The 19,961-nt window shown below is 41.6% G+C and overlaps 1 protein-coding gene across 1 annotated transcript in view; it reads right to left on the bottom strand.

The window, feature by feature from the left end:
- LOC138681287 (antigen WC1.1-like) overlaps nt 1-19,961 on the bottom strand; it is a 273,048-nt gene that overhangs the window by 244,152 nt on the left and 8,935 nt on the right. Inside the window, exons 2-3 of the mRNA XM_069768718.1 lie at nt 8,314-8,535; nt 7,814-8,128 (exon numbers count right to left, since the gene is read on the bottom strand). Of these exons, the coding sequence (XP_069624819.1) occupies nt 7,814-8,128; nt 8,314-8,535 (537 nt within the window). The remainder of the gene's footprint in view (nt 1-7,813; nt 8,129-8,313; nt 8,536-19,961) is intronic.

The raw sequence follows: 19,961 nt of genomic DNA, 5'->3' as shown, positions 1-19,961 counted from the left end.
GGTGTTGTAAAAATGAGAAATTGCTGGTCAACTTTTAACCCTTATAACTCCCTAACAAAAAAAAATTGTGGTTCCAAAATTGTGCTGATGTAAAGTAGACATGTGGGAAATGTTACTTATTAAGTATTTTGTGTGACATATCTCTGTGATTTAATTGCATAAAAATTCAAAGTTGAAAAATTGCGAAATTTTTATAATTTTTGCCAAATTTCTGTTTTTTTCACAAATAAACGCAGGTACTATCAAATAATTTTACCACTATCATGAAGTACAATATGTCTCGAGAAAACAATGTCAGAATCACTGGAATCCGTTGAAGCGTTCCAGAGTTATAACCTCATAAAGGGACAGTGGTCAGAATTGTAAAAATTGGCCCGGTCATTAACGTGCAAACCACCCTTGGGGGTAAAGGGGTTAATAAGTCGGGATGCATTGATAAGATATTAATCCCTGAAGGCTGGTTTGTCTCCCCTGAACATATGAAGAAGTCCAATCTCTGTCTAGATTTCATAGGGAATAATAAATTATACAATGGATTGCATTATTACAGTATTTCAATGTATTGGATAGGCAATGAAGAAATCACAGGCTTAAGTCATCCTTGGAAAATAATTAAAGGGAACCTGTCACCTGAATTTGGCGGGACAGGTTTGCGGTCATATGGGCGGGGTTTTTGGGTGTTTGATTCACCCTTTTCTTACCCGCTGGCTGCATGCTGGCCGCAATATTGGGTTGAAGTTCATGCTGTGTCCTCCGAAGTACACGCCTGCGCAAGGCAATCTTGCGCCTTGCGCAGGTGTGTACTTCAGAGGACACAGCATGAACTTCAACCCAATATTGCGGCCAGCATGCAGCCAGCGGGTAAGGAAAGGGTGAATCAAACACCCGAAAACCCCGCCCATATGACCGCAAACCTGTCCCGCCAAATTCAGGCGACAGGTTCCCTTTAAATATCTAAAAAATAGTAAGCAATTTTTTTTAGATAATATAAAACAATGTAAAAGTTGAGATCACACTCCTTTACTCAAACATAAAAAGCAAAATCCCCCCCAAAAATGCAGTTTGGTTTTGCTGCATACTTAATTTTCTGATATAATAAAACGTCCATTTTATTTATTCATTGTGATATTAACGACACAGCATTTGTTCTCGATTAGGCCAGACGTGTTTTTCAGTGGCATAGGCCATTTTTCATAAGAGCCTGAAAGTTGACTCTCGAATTGATGTTTGTTGCAATTTATTGTTCTGCTATCTGTGAAGGACAAACTATGTAGAATGATTGAGTATTAGAACAATGAGAGCTCACCTCCTCTCATCTTCACCCAAAACTATGGCCAAGGGCCTGAAGGACAACTGTGAACTATAAGTCTATGTACACACGTCAGGATTTTATGCAGAAATTTCCTGAACACAATCGGACTTTTTCCGCTGGAAATCTGTATGCGTTTTTCGCACGTTTTTATCTTTGTTTTGTTTTTCCGGAGCTTCAAAAGGCAATAAATAGTGGGAAATCCACAAAAAAAACCCCACAAAATTAATGAACATGGTGCATATTTTTCCGCGATGCGTTTTTATCATGGAAAACGCGAAAAATCTGGAACGTGTGCACATAGCCTAAAAGGGGATTTGCCTCTGTTTCTGGACACTTTAGAGGATGCCAACTAAAGGGACCACGGCCCCTGCTGGAGGAATACAGATTTGCTCCTTGGACCTTCACTGAACCCTCAAAGATCAAGGTTGGGACAATTAGGTCCCCTGGTCACATACCTCGCTGCACTCGGTCAGCTTTCTATGCTTGCCACTACCTACTCTCTGTGGAAGCCCGCAAAATGTGGTGTGCTATTGGTTGGGGTGGTAGGCTCTGGATGCCCTAAAGCTCCAGCTGCTCTAATCCTGGAGAGCCAGAGGAAAGGTTAGACTCTGTATTTTGCACCATTTTATGTATTTGCTTGGACTGTACCATATGTTATTGTCTGTTGGTGGTTCAATAATTTTTTTTCACCCCGTTTTATCCTCACCCTGTGTTTTCTGAATAGTCTTCTGTCCACGGAAAAGGAGTGCGGACATTCAGTGGAATGAGCCGTGGTCCATGCGGACATTCTAAAGACAGCCGGTCCAGCAAGAGAACCCATCGACCCTCAAGTCTTCACACTGATGAACTCCAAAATGAAAAAAAAATTAAATTGCCCCCAAAAATAGAATAGAGAGAGTGTAAGGAGTATTGTTCCCATTGCAAAATATAGCTCGTCTTTAAAAAAAAAAAGCAATCGAACAACTTTAACGAGAAATGAAAAAGTTATCGCTTTCAAAATACGGTGACAGAAATGAGAATATTTTTGCAATTTTGCAAAGTCGTAACAGGTTGCAAACAACAGCCCCAATTCATGTAAGTGAAGCTTCTGACAAGTGGAATGTGCTTCTGTGCACTCCAGTCAGTAACTAGACTGAGATTTTTGGTGTTTGGAATACTGCAAGTCATCATGAATTAGACCCTGATGTGACATTGACTTGCCCCACCACTGACCTTTTTGGCGGAGCTGGAAGAAACTGGTGTGACAATGCCTAAAGCAGCAAAGTTTGGGCACGAAAAGTTTGAAATAGTTCACAATTCTGGCATGGAAGCTTTGATGAATCAGGCTCAAAATGTTTCGAGCAATAGCAACATTTTTAATTTTCTCAGCTCCACCCAACTTGGAATTTTATTCAACACCAAATTTACATATGTCTAAGTTGATGAAAAATTAACAATTAGTTTTGAATAGAGTTGGTGCAAATTGACTCACTGGAACTGGTCCATCAGGAATGAGTTAATCTGTAGCCATGTAGCCACTGGTTAGGATTCATGAGAGCCACCTCTTTGCTGAAGACATCCACAGCTCTTCTTTTGCAATCTGGCCTGATGCGACGTGATGCACATGTGATGTCACACTAGGTCAGCTAATACAAAGAAGAAACAACTAATCCCACATTATATATATATATATATATATATATATATATATATATATATATATATATATATATATGTGAGAAGAAGAAGAGATCCCAAATATTTATAAAAGCAATATTAATAAGAAATTATTAAAAAATACATACAAATGCAATAAAAAAAGCTAAATTACCGTAGGGGACAAATCACAAGGCACCAAAGCACAAATTTGGAAGTAGGATTTGTCTATAACTATGATTGATGGTAACCAGGTAGTGGAACAGAATTATTTCCTCAAAAAATATGTATGTAAAAGGATGTCACATCCATATAGTTGCTGTTAAGCATAACCACCTAAATATAAAACAAGTGAACGTGATAAACAACACCTGTACAGTATACACATCAACCAGTTAGCCATCAATATATACCATCATAAAGCTCAGTGGCTTATAGTAACAATTAATAAGTATAAAAATAAAACTGGTGGCCCCGGGAATCTACCCATATGCAATACAATGACAACACCAAACTAGCCATCGATGCATAACATCATAAGGCTCAGTAGCTCATTAGCTGTGGCATCTATATAGTATCTGATAACTATTTCCCATGTACCATAATGTGACCACCTAGCCTCATGTTAGGCAATGTGGCATAATCTTACAAGAATAGTTAATCACCTTGTGCAGTGACCAGTGCTCGTGGTGTCCCCTCACCCCGACGCGTGTTTTGCCTCCTGCTTCTTCCAGTTGCCTGTCAGGGTGAGGGGCAGCTGTGCTTATATGCAAGAGTGGTGAGTGGAATTACCGGTAATCACGGCGCATCGCGTGCCGCCCCGCCCTCCTATGACACACTTCGTCCCGACGCTCAATGACACGCAAGCTCAAAGCTATGCAAGTAAATATGAGAGCATCATAGGAAGCGACCGAGGACTGGGGCAACAGCGCGTGCACACTCACCGGGCACCCACAAAGAAAGAAAACGATTAGTAAACAGAGAGTGGGTATATTCAAAAGTGCATTGAAGATAGTAAATATCATGCCATAATTAACTCTATGAAGAATTCCCAGTGTAATTATTGTAAATAATGAAACATTCAAAATAAAGTGCATCAGTGAACAGTGCATAAGTTTATAAAAACAAATTTAATGGCATAACATCTCATGTCTTTATTATTTAATAAGAAAAGTGCTAGGTGCATCATTATTAATTAATATATTAGCTGATAAAAGTGTCCTAGCCGTAAAGTGAAAGTGCCCGGTATTTACAAGCAACTATACATATATCCATGTAATAAAGGTGTAGTGTCGCTAAATATCAGGAACACTATACATACATAATAAATACAAATAAAAAAGTGTTTACCAGATACAAAAGAACAACAATGCATAGAATATTAATATAAATATGACCATATATATATGCATATACACATACCCAAATGCACACATATATATATACTAGATGGTGGCCCGATTCTAACGCATCGGGTATTCTAGAATATGCATGTCCTCGTAGTATATTGACCAGCCATGTAGTATATTGCCCAGCGACGTAGTATACAGCACAGAGCCACGTAGTATATTGCACAGCCCACGTAGTATATTGCCCAGACATGTACTATATTGCCCAGCTACGTAGTATATTGCCCAGCCACGTAGTATATTGCCCAGTTACGTAGCATATTACCAAGTTACGTAGTATATTGCCCAGTGACGTAGTATACTGCCCAGTCACGTAGTATATTGCCCAGTCACGTAGTATATTGCCCAGCCACGTAGTATATTGCCCAGCCACGTAGTATATTGCCCAGTTACGTAGTATATTACCGAGTTACGTAGTATATTGCCCAGTGACGTAGTATACAGCACAGAACACCGTAGTATATTGCACAGCGACGTAGTATACAGCACAGAACCACGTAGTATATTGCCCAGACAAGTAGTATATTGGCCAGTCACGTAGCATATTGCCCAGCCACGTATGTCACAGGTTAAAAAATAAAAAAATAAACAAATACTCACCTTATGATTCCAGGGCCCCTTGTAGTTCTGTCACCAGCTTCTGGTCCCAGGGTGTGATGACGTCACGGTCACATGACCGTGACATCATGGCAGGTCCTTCTCGCGTAGGCGCGCAGGACCTGTGATGACGTCGCGGTCACATGACCGTGACGTCATGGAGGGTCCTTGTCGCATACCATCCTTAGCACCGGAGCGTCGAGAGGAGCGGGAAAGGCGCCGGAAGGTGAGTATATGATGATTTTTTATTTTTTTTATTATGTTTAACATTAGATCTTTTTACTATTGATGCTGCATAGGCAGCATCAATAGTAAAAACTTGGTCACACCGGGTTAATAGTGGCGGTAATGGATTGAGTTACCCGTGGCATAACACGGTCCATTACCGCTGGCATTAACCCTGTGTGAGCGGTGACTGTGGGGAGTATGGAGCAGGCGCCGACTGCAGGGGAATAGGGAGGGACTTATCGGACTGTGGCCGTCACTGATTGGTCGCGGCAGCCATGACAGGCAGCTGGCGAGACCAATCAGCGACTTGGATTCCATGACAGACAGAGGCCGCGACCAATGAATATCCGTGACAGACAGAAGGACAGACAGACAGAAAGATGGAAGTGACCCTTAGACAATTAAATAGTAGATACATAAACAATACATGAACCGACATCCATAGTATCATTAATGAATATCTATTCATTAATGATACTATGGATGTGGGTTTATGTATTGTTTAAGTATATATATGTGCATTTGGGTATGTGTATATGTATAGATATATGGTCATAGTTATATTAATATTCTATGTATTAGGATCTCTTCTTCTTCTCACTGATATACAGGTCCTTCTCAAAAAATTAGCATATAGTGTTAAATTTCATTATTTACCATAATGTAATGATTACAATTAAACTTTCATATATTATAGATTCATTATCCACCAACTGAAATTTGTCAGGTCTTTTATTGTTTTAATACTGATGATTTTGGCATACAACTCCTGATAACCCAAAAAACCTGTCTCAATAAATAAGCATATCAAGAAAAGGTTCTCTAAACGACCTATTACCCTAATCTTCTGAATCAACTAATTAACTCTAAACACATGCAAAAGATACCTGAGGCTTTTATAAACTCCCTGCCTGGTTCATTACTCAAAACCCCCATCATGGGTAAGACTAGCGACCTGACAGATGTCAAGAAGGCCATCATTGACACCCTCAAGCAAGAGGGTAAGACCCAGAAAGAAATTTCTCAACAAATAGGCTGTTCCCAGAGTGCTGTATCAAGGCACCTCAATGGTAAGTCTGTTGGAAGGAAACAATGTGGCAGAAAACGCTGTACAACGAGAAGAGGAGACCGGACCCTGAGGAAGATTGTGGAGAAGGACCGATTCCAGACCTTGGGGAACCTGAGGAAGCAGTGGACTGAGTCTGGTGTGGAAACATCCAGAGCCACCGTGCACAGGCGTGTGCAGGAAATGGGCTACAGGTGCCGCATTACCCAGGTAAAGCCACTTTTGAACCATAAACAGCGGCAGAGGCGCCTGACCTGGGCTACAGAGAAGCAGCACTGGACTGTTGCTAAGTGGTCCCAAGTACTTTTTTCTGATGAAAGCAAATTTTGCATGTCATTCGGAAATCAAGGTGCCAGAGTCTGGAGGAAGACTGGGGAGAAGGAAATGCCAAAATGCCTGAAGTCCAGTGTCAAGTACCCACAGTCAGTGATGGTGTGGGGTGCCATGTCAGCTGCTGGTGTTGGTCCACTGTGTTTCATCAAGGGCAGGGTCAATGCAGCTAGCTATCAGGAGATTTTGGAGCACTTCATGCTTCCATCGGCTGAAATGCTTTATGGAGATGAAGATTTCATTTTTCAGCACGACCTGGCACCTGCTCACAGTGCCAAAACCACTGGTAAATGGTTTACTGACCATGGTACTACAGTGCCCCATAGAGAATCTGTGGGATATTGTGAAGAGAAAGTTGAGAGATGCAAGACCCAACACTCTGGATGAGCTTAAGGCCGCTATTGAAGCATCCTGGGCCTCCATAACATCTCAGCAGTGTCACAGGCTGATTGCCTCCATGCCACGCCGCATTGAAGCAGTCATTTCTGCCAAAGGATTCCCGACCAAGTATTGAGTGCATAACTGAACATTATTATTTGATGGTTTTTTTGTTTGTTATTAAAAAACACTTTTATTTGATTGGATGGGTGAAATATGCTAATTTATTGAGACAGGTTTTTTGGGTTATCAGGAGTTGTATGCCAAAATCATCAGTATTAAAACAATAAAAGACCTGACAAATTTCAGTTGGTGGATAATGAATCTATAATATATGAAAGTTTAATTGTAATCATTACATTATGGTAAATAATGAAATTTAACACTATATGCTAATTTTTTGAGAAGGACCTGTATATATATATATATATATATATATATATATATATATATATATATATATATATATATATATATATACACACACACTGTATATATATATATATATATATATATATATATATATATATTATGTGGGATTAGTTATTTCATGATTGTGAAGTGCCCTAGAATTAGCGGAACATTTGTTGATTGGGTAATACAAAGAAGAGCCAAATATGCCAGGACATAAGATGATGATTCTTTGAGATCCAATACAGTGGCCAGAGATTACTGTAATCATCAATGGACTGGGTCCTGGAATTTGATTCACATCTACTCCAGTTAAAGATCTTGAAAGGCAAGGAGGGAAAAAACCCCAAAAATGAAAAATGGCTTTATGTCCGAGTGATTGAAATTGGTACTACAAATGTTTAAATATTTTACTATTATAATCTAAGATATTCAAGAATCTCTTACCTGAGCATATTACACCTGCATCTACTTCTTGAACACAATTATGTATGCTAAGTGGACTTGTTGCACAGTTCCAGATATGTGTTTCATGTCCTACACATTGTAGGTTGACCAGCCAGATGTCCCCACTTCCTCTCCCAATATAGTTTTCCATTGTAATTTTGGCAGCAGAACCACAACCCAGCTGCTTACAAACCACAGTGGCGTCTTCTTCATGCCAAAGATTAAGGCAGATCGTCCTCCATTTTCCATTCTGATAAATCTCCACTCTGCCAGCACATCTGCTTGGGCCATTCATCAGTCTTAGGTGTTGTGTTTCTGCATTTTAAGAAATACATCAATATAAGTCATATACTATTAATATACTATTTATATAATTTACTATAAATGTATTTACAATACTATACCTGAGCAGATGATTTCTATATCCTTTTCCTGATCTGTCCATGTCTTTAAATCAGATGATCCAATTAAAGAGCAATCTGACAATCGGGTCTCGTTACCTTGACATTTTCCGCTAAAATATACCTGAGCATTGATTGTATCTGGTGCTCTGATAAATGAATCAACTGCCTGACCACAATGTAATTCTCTGCACACAACTTGGGTCTCATTGTCGTCCCATTGGTCACTGAAGGCTCTGCTCCATGTATTATTTATGAGGATCTCCAGTCTTCCTGCACAGTGATGCTCACCACCAATCAGTCTCACGGATCCAGCTTTCCCTATGACAAAAGAATTTAGTTTAATAGTTTTTAAGATTTAAGGTAGAACCAAGTTCATTGAGTTCAACACATAGCCTAACATGTTTATCCAGACATAGGCAAATATCCCATGGGGCAGACATTAATAAGGGAAAAAATTCCTTCCCGAATCCACATACGGCAATCAGACTTGTTCCCTGGAAAAACGTCCTATCAAGGAATCTAGTATATATACCCTGTAACATTATACTTTTCCAGAAAGGCATCCAGTCCCCTCTTAAATTTTAGTAGTGAATCACTCATTACAACATCATACGGCAGAGCGTTCCATAGTCTCACTGCTCTTACAGTAAAGAATCCGCATCTGTTATTATGCTTAAACCTTCTTCCATCTGACAACATTGAAGGCCTTTGTGTAAAAAGATCATTAGAAAAATATCTGTACTGTCTTCCTCATGTATTTCATCAATGTAATAAAATTGCTTCTAAGCCTTCATTTTTCCAAACTGAATTACCATGAGTTTAGTAACCTTTCTCGGTATTGCAGTTCACCCATTCCCTTAATAACATTGGGTGCTCTTCTCTGCACCCGCTCTCGTTCAGCCATGTAATTCTTTTACACCGGAGACCAGAATTTTCCTAGTATTCTAAGTGTGGTCTCACTAGTGACTTTTAGGCTGGCGTCACACTAGCGAGTTTTACGGACGTATGAGCGCATAAAATACATCCGTAAAACACGCATTACACACGGCCCAATTATTCTCTATGCCCCTGCTCCTATCTGCCGTATTTTACTGATCTGTATTATACGGCTTTCTACGGCTGTAGAAAATCGCAGCATGCTGCGTTTGTCACCGTATTGTGCAAAAAAATCGCCAATGAAAGTCTATGGAAGCCAGAAAAATACGGATTACACATGGACCAGCAGTGTGACTTGCGAGAAATACGCAGCGGTGTTAGAGAGAAAAGCCGGTAATTCATTGCGGTGTACAGTAAAATCACACTGACAGCATACAGTAGAATAGGTAGAATAAATGTGGACACATAGAATAGGTATGTATATATATATATATATATATATATGTCAGTGAGACACATATATGTATATATATTATTTCATACAGCGCTAGATAGCTTTAAAGCCAGTAATTCAATTGCCGCTTTTCATTTCTCCTTCCTAAACCCGACATGATATGAGACATGGTTTACATACAGTAAACCATCTCATATCCCCATTTTTTTTTGCATATTCCACACTACTAATGTTAGTAGTGTGTATATGCAAAATTTGGCCGTTCTAGCTATTAAATTGAAGGGTTAAATGGCAGAAAAAATTGGCGTGGGCTCCCGCGCAATTTTCTCTGCCAGAGTAGTAAAGTCAGTGACTGAGGGCAGATATTAATAGCCTGGAGAGGGTCCATGGTTATTAGCCCCCGCCTGGCTAAAAACATCTGCCCCCAGCCACCCCAGAAAAGGCACATCTGGAAGATGCGCCTATTCTGGTACTTGGCCACTCTCTTCTCATTCCTGTGTAGCGGTGGGATATGGGGTGATGAAGGGTTAATGCCACCTTGCTATTGTAAGGTGACATTAAGCCAAATTAATAATGGAGAGGCGTCAATTATGACACCTATCCATTATTAATCCAATAGTAGTAAAGGGTTAAAAACAAACAAACATTATTAAAAAGTATTTTAATGAAATAAACACAAAGGTTGTTGTAATATTTTATTCTACGCTCAATCCATCTGAAGACCCTCGCTCTGTAACAAAGAAAAAATAATAAACCAACAATATACATACCTTCCGAAGATCTGTAACGTCCCACGATGTAAATCCATCTGAAGGGGTTAAAATATTTTACAGCCACGAGCTCTGCTAATGCAGCGGTGCTCGTGGCTGTAAAACCCCGGGGAATGAAGGTAAAGTAGGTCAATGACCTATATTTACCTTCATTTGCGGTGAGGCGCCCTCTGCTGGTTGTCCCTCGAGCATGGGAACTTTCCTAGAAAGCTCCCAGGCTCGAGTTCATATGAGGACAACCAGCAGAGGGCGCCTCACCGCGAATGAAGGTAACTACAGGTCATTGACCTGGCTCACATCGCAAACCCGATTTCTCCAGCGATGCTCTAGGAGTGCTGAACGCTTATGGAGGAAAACTCGCACCCCAGAAGACTTCATACACTTCAAATTTATTTTAAGGACCTATAACTTTGCCCTTCACCTTGCCAAACAGACCTACTTCACCACTCTGATCTCCTCACTATCCAACAACCCCAAGAAACTTTTAAACACCTTTCACTCCCTCCTCAGGCCAAAAGCACAAGACCCTATCACAGACATTTGTGCTGATGACCTGGCCTCCCACTTTATAGAGAAAATAGACAATATCCGTCAGGAAATCCGCTCCCAGACACCAAGTGCAATGACTCCCATTCCTCCCTGCATCTCCCCTGGCTCACTCTCCGCATTTGATCCCATCACAGAAGAAGAAGTCTCCAAGCTCCTCTCCTCTTCTCGTCCGACTACATGCACCACCGACCCCATTCCCTCACACCTCCTCCAGTCTCTCTCTCCAGTCGTCACATCTCACCTAACTACAATTTTTAATCTCTCCCTCTCCTCTGGCATTTTCCCCTCCTCCTTCAAACACTCTTTCTTTACACCATTACTAAAAAAAAACCCACCCTTGACCCATCATGCGCAAACAACTACAGACCGGTCTCCAATCTCCCCTTCATCTCAAAACTCCTGGAGCGCCTAGTCTACTCCCGCCTAACCCGTTACCTCTCCACTCATTCCCTCCTAGACCCTTCACAGTCCGGGTTCCGCCCCCTACATTCAGCAGAAACTGCACTCATCAAGGTGACCAATGACCTTCTGACAGCAAAATGTAACGGTGACCACTCTCTGCTCATTCTTCTCGATCTTTCTGCAGCTTTCGACACTGTTGATCACCCTCTCCTACTCTCTAGGCTCCAGTCACTAGGCATTAAGGACACTGCTCTCTCCTGGTTCTCTTCCTATCTTTCTGAACGCTCCTTCAGTGTTCTGCTCTCTGGCTCCACTTAATCTCCTCTTCCTCTCACTGTCGGGGTACCTCAGGGCTCAGTCCTTGGCCCCCTTCTCTTCTCCCTCTACACAGCCCCAATTCGACAGACCATCAGCAGATTTGGCTTTCAGTACCATCTTTATGCCGATGACACACAACTATACACGTCAGCCCCTGACCTTACCCCCGCTGTACTACAGAACGCCACTGACTGTCTGTCTGCAGTCTCTAACATCATGTCTGCTCTCTATCTGAAACTCAACCTCTCCAAAACTGAACTTCTTCTGCTCCCGCCTTCTACTAGACTCCCTAAATCTGACATTTCCCTCTCCGTGGGTGGCACCATAATAACGCCTAGGCAGCAGGCACGCTGTCTGAGTGTTATTTTTGACTCCGATCTCTCCTTCACCTCCCACATACAATCTCTTGCCCGCTCGTGCCGCTTACACCTAAAGAACATCTCTAGAATCCGCCCTTTTCTCACCATGGAGACAACAAAAACTCTCACTGTCGCCCTAATCCACTCCCGCCTGGACTACTGCAACTCTCTATTAATTGGCCTCCCTCTCACGCGACTTTCCCCTCTCCAGTCTATCCTTAATGCAGCAGCCAGGGTTGTTCATCTGGCTAATCGTTACTCGGACGTGTCTGCTCTTCGCCAGTCGTTACACTGGCTGCCCATTCATTACAGGATACAATTCAAAGTACTTGTTCTCACCCACAAAGCTCTCCACAGTGCGGCACCCCCCTACATCTCCTCCCTCATTTCTGTCTATCGGCCTAGCCGACCGCTGCGCTCTGCAAACGACTTTCGACTAACCTCTGCACTAATCCGTACCTCCCACTCCCGACTCCAAGACTTCTCCCGTGCTGCGCCAATCCTCTGGAATGCTCTACCCCAAGATATTAGGACCATCCACAACTTGCATAGTTTTAGGCACTCGCTCAAAACTCATTTGTTCAGAGCGGCCTATCACGTTCCCTAATCAGTCATTTTATTTGTGTGTGTGTGTAGCCCATTCACTATCTCCATCTACCCCCCACCCCCTGAAGATGGCTGAACCATCATTGTAAATACATCATTGTAAATACACACCTGTACTTTGTATCTCCCCCACCTCATTGTAGATTGTAAGCTCTCACGAGCAGGGTAGTCTTATTTTGCTTTATTACTGTATTGTTAACATTGTTACCTATGACTGTTGTGTTTGAAACTGTTAAACTGTAAAGCGCTGCGGAATATGTTGGCGCTATATAAATAAAGATTATTATTATTATTATTATTATTGACCTAGTTTCCATTCATTCGCTGGGGTTTTGCAGCCACGAGCACCGCTGCATTAGCAGAGCTCCTGGCTGTAAAATATTTTAACCCCTTCAGATGGATTTACATCGTGGGACGTTACAGATCTTCGGAAGGTATGTATATTGTTGGTTTATTATTTTTTCTTTGTTACAGAGCGAGGGTCTTCAGATGGATTGAGCGTAGAATAAAATATTACAACAACCTTTGTGTTTATTTCATTAAAATACTTTTTAATAATGTTTGTTTGTTTTTAACCCTTTACTACTATTGGATTAATAATGGATAGGTGTCATAATTGACGCCTCTCCATTATTAATTTGGCTTAATGTCGCCTTACAATAGCAAGGTGGCATTAACCCTTCATTACCCCATATCCCACTGCTACACGGGAATGGGAAGAGAGTGGCCAAGTGCCAGAAGAGGCGCATCTTCCAGATGTGACTTTTCTGGGGTGGCTGGGGGCAGATGTTTTTAGCCAGGGGGGGGGCAATAACCATGAACCCTCTCCAGGCTATAAATATCTGCCCTCAGTCACTGGCTTTACTACTCTGGCGGAGAAAATTGCGCGGGAGCCCACGCCAATTTTTTCCGCCATTTAACCCTTTAATTTAATAGCTAGAACGGCCAAATTTTGCATATACACGCTACTAACATTAGTAATGTGGAATATTCAAAAAAAAATGGGGATATGACAAGGTTTACTGTATGTAAACCATGTCTCATATCATGTCGGGTTTAGGAAGGAGATAGCAAAAGCCGGCAATTGAATTACCGGCTTTAATGCTATCTCGCGCTGTATGAAATATTAATATATATACATATATGTGTCTACTGAACAGACATATATATATATATATATATATATAGACAGTATATATGTTTTTATGTTTTTTTTTACACATGGATCCCTTGTATATCCGTATGTTGGTTTTGCAAGCCTGCGAGAAAAACACGCAGTACGGATGCCATATGGATTACATACGGAGGATGCCATGCGCAAAATACGCTGACACACCCTGCCTACGGAGGAGCTACGGACCACTATTTTGGGGACTTTTCTGCGTATTACGGCCGTAATATACGGACCGTATTGTCTTACGCCGAGTGTGACGCCGACCTTATAGAGGAAAACTATGTCCTCCTTATGAGCATCTATGCCTCTTTAATGCATCCCAATTTTTCATTTGCCTTGGCAGCAGCTGCCTGACAGTGATCACTAAAGTGGAGTTTGTCGTCCATCCATACAACCAAGTCTTTATCAGTAACAGTTTTACCCAGTGTGTTTTTGTACATAATTATGCATTTTATTCCCTTCGCCAAAGTGCATAACCTTACATTCATGTACACTAAATCTCAATTGCCATTTCTCAGCCCAACCCTTCAGCTTATATATATCCTTCAGTAACATTCAATTATCCTTCTCTGTGTTGATTACCCTACAGAGTTTTCAAGGGGACCTGTACAGAGTCCTCTAATAATACATCCAGTCATCCCTCCGGACTACAATTAGACCTTGGCACTTCCATAGAGGCAGTTTCATCTCCAGACATGCATTCTCTCTTTACGAAGGTGAACTGCACAGAGTTCTCTTATATTGAGCCTTTGGGATTGCAGGTGAATATTCTAAATACACAATTGGATCAATCTTTTAACAAGGGAAATATTCAGAGGAACTCTTCTGTTGTCTCCCTTTCATACGAAACCAACACAGTGTATGGCAAAATAGGGAAGGTAATAACATCTGAAACACTCGACTCCATAGATAGTAATGTGTACCTTGAAACTGTGGCCATCCACTTACCAAAGTTAAATTCCATGCAGGTTGGGACAATTCAGGACCAACCATAAATAATGTCTGTGATTCATGAGATCAGGTTGAAAGTATTATAGCCGGCAATTCCATGGGGATATCTAATTGGGACATCATGTGGGGAAAACTTGAAGGACAGATCTCTGTCATTCAGACTTACATTTTTCATTTTTTCCCGCTATCCACTCCCAACCTCAATCGACCCACATAAAAAAATATATATTTTAGGGGATGTAAGGGAGGCGCTAAGAAGAAAAAAATCTCAAAGAGCTCCTCCTGCGTAGCTAATCCAATAAAAGGAAGATCTGAGAATTTTGAATCTATTTGAACACCCTTTGAGTCCAGATGAAATCAAACCACTCAATAAATAATTATCTTTTTGTCCTACTTCCAAGGCAAATCCACTTGATTTGTTTCTGGATTTAAATTCTTTTGGAAGGAAATTGACTTTAAGTAGATATTTTTTGTTGAAAGAAAAGAAATAACAAGACTTTAAAGGATTCAAATACATCTTCTTTGGAGGTTGATTCAGGGCTTACTCCATTACATGTAGATGTTTAACCAAAATCCCAATTCTACCCAATCTATCATTGAGGTAGTCCTAGTGAAACATTTCATTACCTGTTATTAAAGGAATTAAAAACTATCCCACAATCTGAGGTAAGGGACAATCTCGGTAATTAGCGCCGCTGATAAGGGAAGGGGAGTCGTGGTCATGAACTGTTCAGTCTACTAGGAGGAAGGGATGAGGATCCTCAACTATAGCCATCATTATTCCAAACTTACTGAGGATCCACCAACACAATACTACAAGGACTACCTATCCTTGATTAATGCAGCCAACAAACAAAATGTATTAAATGAAAAGAAGAAAGTTTTTTTATTTATCAAATGCTACTCACTACCACTTTTTTTTTATTTTTGTCCAAGATCCATAAAACCTCACATAAAGCCTCACAAATCTTCCAGGTCGCCCAATAATTTCTGGGATTAATTCCATAACTGCCAATTTGTCATATTACATTGATTTATTTTTTTACCCGAACGTCACCCAGATACCATCTTAGGCTAGTTTCACATTTGGTTTAAAAACGCAGCGTTTAAAACGCAAACGCAGGTGGTGAAAAAAACGCATGTAAACGCGTGCAAACGCTGCGTTTTTTAGACGCATGCGTTTTTGCATGTGGTAAAAAAAGCGGTGTTTTGATGCGTTTACATGCTTTTTTTCCTGTGTTTGCGTTTTTGAAACGCAAGATGAGAAGTGTGTGACAGCTGCCAATCATCAAAATCAACTAGAAAACCCACTATAAAGAGAAATAGCTAGGGTTAGGGTTAGGGTTAGGATCCCTAGGGTTAGGATTAGGGTTAGGATCCCTAGGGTTAGGGGTAGGGTTAGGGTTAGGGTTAGGGGTAGGGTTAGGGTTAGGATCCCTAGGGTTAGGGTTAGGGTTAGGATCCCTGGGGTTAGGGTTAGGGTTAGGATACCTTTATCACCTTTATGGTGGGGGGTGGCTTATCAGTGTGTTTTCTTGTATTTTTCTATGAAAACGCATGCGTTTTTAACGCAACCAAATGCATGTGCTTAAAAACACATGCATTTACATAGACAGCAATACGTTTTTTTGTGGCAAAAAAACACCTCTAGAAATTACTACATGTTGCATTTCCGCAACAAAACGCAAGCATAGAAAAGACGCATGCGTTGTCAAACGTGGCAAAACGCATGCAAAAAACGCATGCGTTTTTAATGTTAAGTATAGGAAAAAAAACGCATGCCTTTTTTTTTTTTGCGCTAAAACGCAGCGGCAAGAAACGCAAATGTGAAACCAGCCTTACATACATGATTCTTCCCATCTCAGACAGATTAAATTACTCTGTGATTTTTCACTCTTTACTTTGGATGTAAATTTTCTAATATTAAACATGACTTGGGTCTTACAGCCATTAAATATTTCTTAGATCAGGATCAATTCCTACCTGAGAGACAGAACAGCTTTTTATTAAATAGCATTCATTTTGTATTAGAACATGATATTTTTTCTTTTGAGGGTGTGACATACTGGCAGTTGAGGGGCTGTGCGATGGGGACTTGCTTTGTGCCCAGTTTTGCCAAACTATTTATGAGGCTTTTGGAGTCCCATCATATTGCTTCACCCCCCATCCTATTTTATAAAACATTAATAAACAATTTATTTTTTTCAATTGTACAGGGATACCTGAAGAAGCAACATCTTTTGTACATCAACTTAATAATAATTCTTGGGGGTCACAGTTTACTTTTTTTTTTCTCCACCATGAGAATTACATTTCTGCATTTGGTTATCTACAATGGAGAGCAGCGTGCTATTCACACTTCAACATTTTTCTAAAATGCTGATGTGAATAGTTACCTGGAATTCTCTAGCAGTCACTACCTAAAGTGGATTTCAAAACACCCCTTGTGGCCAATACAGCGGATTAGAAAAATTGCACATCCGACAGGGAGTTTTTCAAGAAAGCTGCCATTTTAGAGAAAGTTCAGGGAAAAGAAATACAAAAAAATTGAAACAGATATATTGTTAGAAAAATTCATTGAATTCTTATGCAATTGTTAATAACACAATAAGGATGGCAACCACAGAAGGAGGACCTCAATGACTGCATAGAAAATACTATTCAGTGAGAGGTGTTTGACTAAGGATTCCTTTTGAGGGATCTTTTTTTATTTACTGCAATAATTATTATTATTAGTATGTTTTCCTCTCTAGTTCTCATTAAAAAAAAGTGAATAAAATAATGAAATGAATATATATTTTTTTATAGGAAAGGGGTGTTTTAAGCATATGTTCTACATTGGTATTGTTAATTCTTTTCATAATTCTGCTCTTAAGATTGATAGTACATGTTGTTGTATAGTAATTAATTAAACCTGATTTTGGATGTCATCGGGAAATGTATATCAGTTAGCCCTCACCACCTGTATTGTACGAGCCTAAGGAAGGCGCTGGATCAGCGGTGTAACACGTAGATCGAAAAAAGAAGATTTTTGGATGTTTATTTATCCCTGGTTTTGCTGTCAGCGCTATTGATCCAATCTAATAAATATGTTAAAAAGAAGCAGGTTCAATACTGACCATTGTTATACCACACTGTTAACCGTGATTTAATCCGAGTGTGTTCCATTAATAAACCACACTTTGTTTTGTATCAGTTGTTAACCCATTTACACATATTTTCCCCTCCATTATTCTCATTTTATATTCCAACCTTTTGAATGGCACCATATCAAACACCTTAGAAAAGTCTAAATAGACAACATTCACTATAATTCCCTGGTCCAGTCAGGAACTTATCTCATCATAGAAGATGACCAGATTAGTTTGACAGGAATGATCACTCATAAAACATGTTTGCTAGTGCTAGCGGAACGCACTAAATAATAAGATAGATTAAGGTGCGTTCGCAGCCCAGGGTCCACCGTGCAGAGATGGAACCTGCTGCCAAGTAATGACGGACTATATGGCGGTACAATGAAAATATACACACGGGTTAACTTCACCCTGTGAGAAGGAAGCGAACCCTGTTAAGTCACAGGGCCGCGGTACCGCACACAAGAGCACAAGCAAGGAGTCACCAAGCTCAGTCCCAAGACTTGGGATCCGAGTCCGACTAGACTACTTGCGCTCAACACCGCTAATGGGGTGTCAGTGTAACCAAAGTAATAAAAAAAGATGCACGAGAGTGCATGCGGTGCCGCACTGGCAGACGCCACTAACCACCCAGGCTTGGGTCAGGAAAGCGCTGTGAAAGCGCACGGCGCCGCACTGGCGGTCACAGGAATTAGACGCTGTATGGTGTGTAACGTGCTGGTAGCTAAGTCGGGTGCTAGATAGCAATCACCCACCTTCCGCGAACAGTCATCCAATAGGGAGTGGATTTTAATGAACGACTTTCACTCACAACACACACACGTTTACAAATGTACACTAGCGCATGGCCGTGTGGTCATGCGCAGCTTATATAGCTGCAGCACGTTCAGGACCTTCCAATAAAGGACCAATGGGAACTGCTGCAGCATCTGAGCATGTGACCCTTGATCTCCAATGGGAGATCTCACCCTGGGCATGCTCAGAAGGGAAAAAGCAGGACTTAGTCCCAAAAGCGTCTGCTCGCCGCTGCCCAGCACTGGCTCCAATGGCAGAAGCAGGCAAAGCAGCAGTAACCCTATGCACAGAGTGAGACTGAGCAAGACGCTGGGAACGACGTCTCTGCTGAGCAGACTCCACTGCGGCTGGAGAAGAATGGGAGACCGCAGCAGAGATGGTTCAAGATTCCCCCTGTGCAGAGGCGGGAACTCGACACCCAACATGGCCCCCCTCCTTGAACCTCGCTACGCTCAAAGGCAGCAATGAGCTGTTGGGCTTGAATGTGTTCAGCAGGCTCCCAGGACCTGTCCTCTGGGCCATAACCCTTCCAATCCACCAAATAGAATTTTTTGCCACGTACCACCTTGCACCCCAAAATAGCGTTCACCTCGTAATCGTCCGTAGACGAACCCGATGTCCCGGCAGATGACTCGGAAAACCGGGACATGTATACGGGTTTCAAGAGGGACACATGAAAGGTGTCAGTGATACTTAAGCGTGGAGGAAGGGCCAGACGGTAGACCACAGGGTTAACATGTTCGAGGACCTTGAAGGGACCCAAGTAGCGAGGTGCAAACTTAGTGGACTCAACACGCAGCCTGATGTTACGGGCGGAGAGCCACACTAAGTCGCCATGAGCAAAGGTCGGAGCGGGGCGCTGACGTGCATCGGCGGAGGACCTCATTCTCTCCTTGGAGGCCCGAATGGCATCCTGAGTACGGTTCCAAATGTCCCGTGCCTCCACAGCCCAGTCTGCCACCCTGGAATCGGCGGAAGACACAGGCATGGGCACAGGAACACGCGGATGCTGACCGTAATTTAGGAGGAATGGAGTCTGACTGGTGGAGTCGGCTACGGCGTTGTTAAGCGCAAATTCTGCCCACGGTAGCAAGGATGCCCAGTCATCCTGCCTGGCAGAGACAAAATGTCGTAAATATGTGACCAAGGTCTGGTTGGCCCTCTCTACCAACCCATTCGTCTCGGGATGATATGCCGAAGAAAGATTCAACTCAATACTGAGTAGACGACAAAGCTCTCTCCAGAATCGAGACGCAAACTGGGGATATCCGGTCACTAACAATTTTGTCTGGCATACCATGTAGGCGAAAGATGTGTTTGATGAACAACACAGCCAGAGCCCGTGCAGAAGGTAGC

The sequence above is a fragment of the Ranitomeya imitator genome, chromosome 1 (genome assembly GCF_032444005.1).
Source record: "Ranitomeya imitator isolate aRanImi1 chromosome 1, aRanImi1.pri, whole genome shotgun sequence".
In the NCBI taxonomy this organism is placed as follows: domain Eukaryota; kingdom Metazoa; phylum Chordata; class Amphibia; order Anura; family Dendrobatidae; genus Ranitomeya; species Ranitomeya imitator.
Note: the sequence above shows the minus strand (reverse complement) of the source record. Positions and strands in the feature narration are given on the sequence as shown.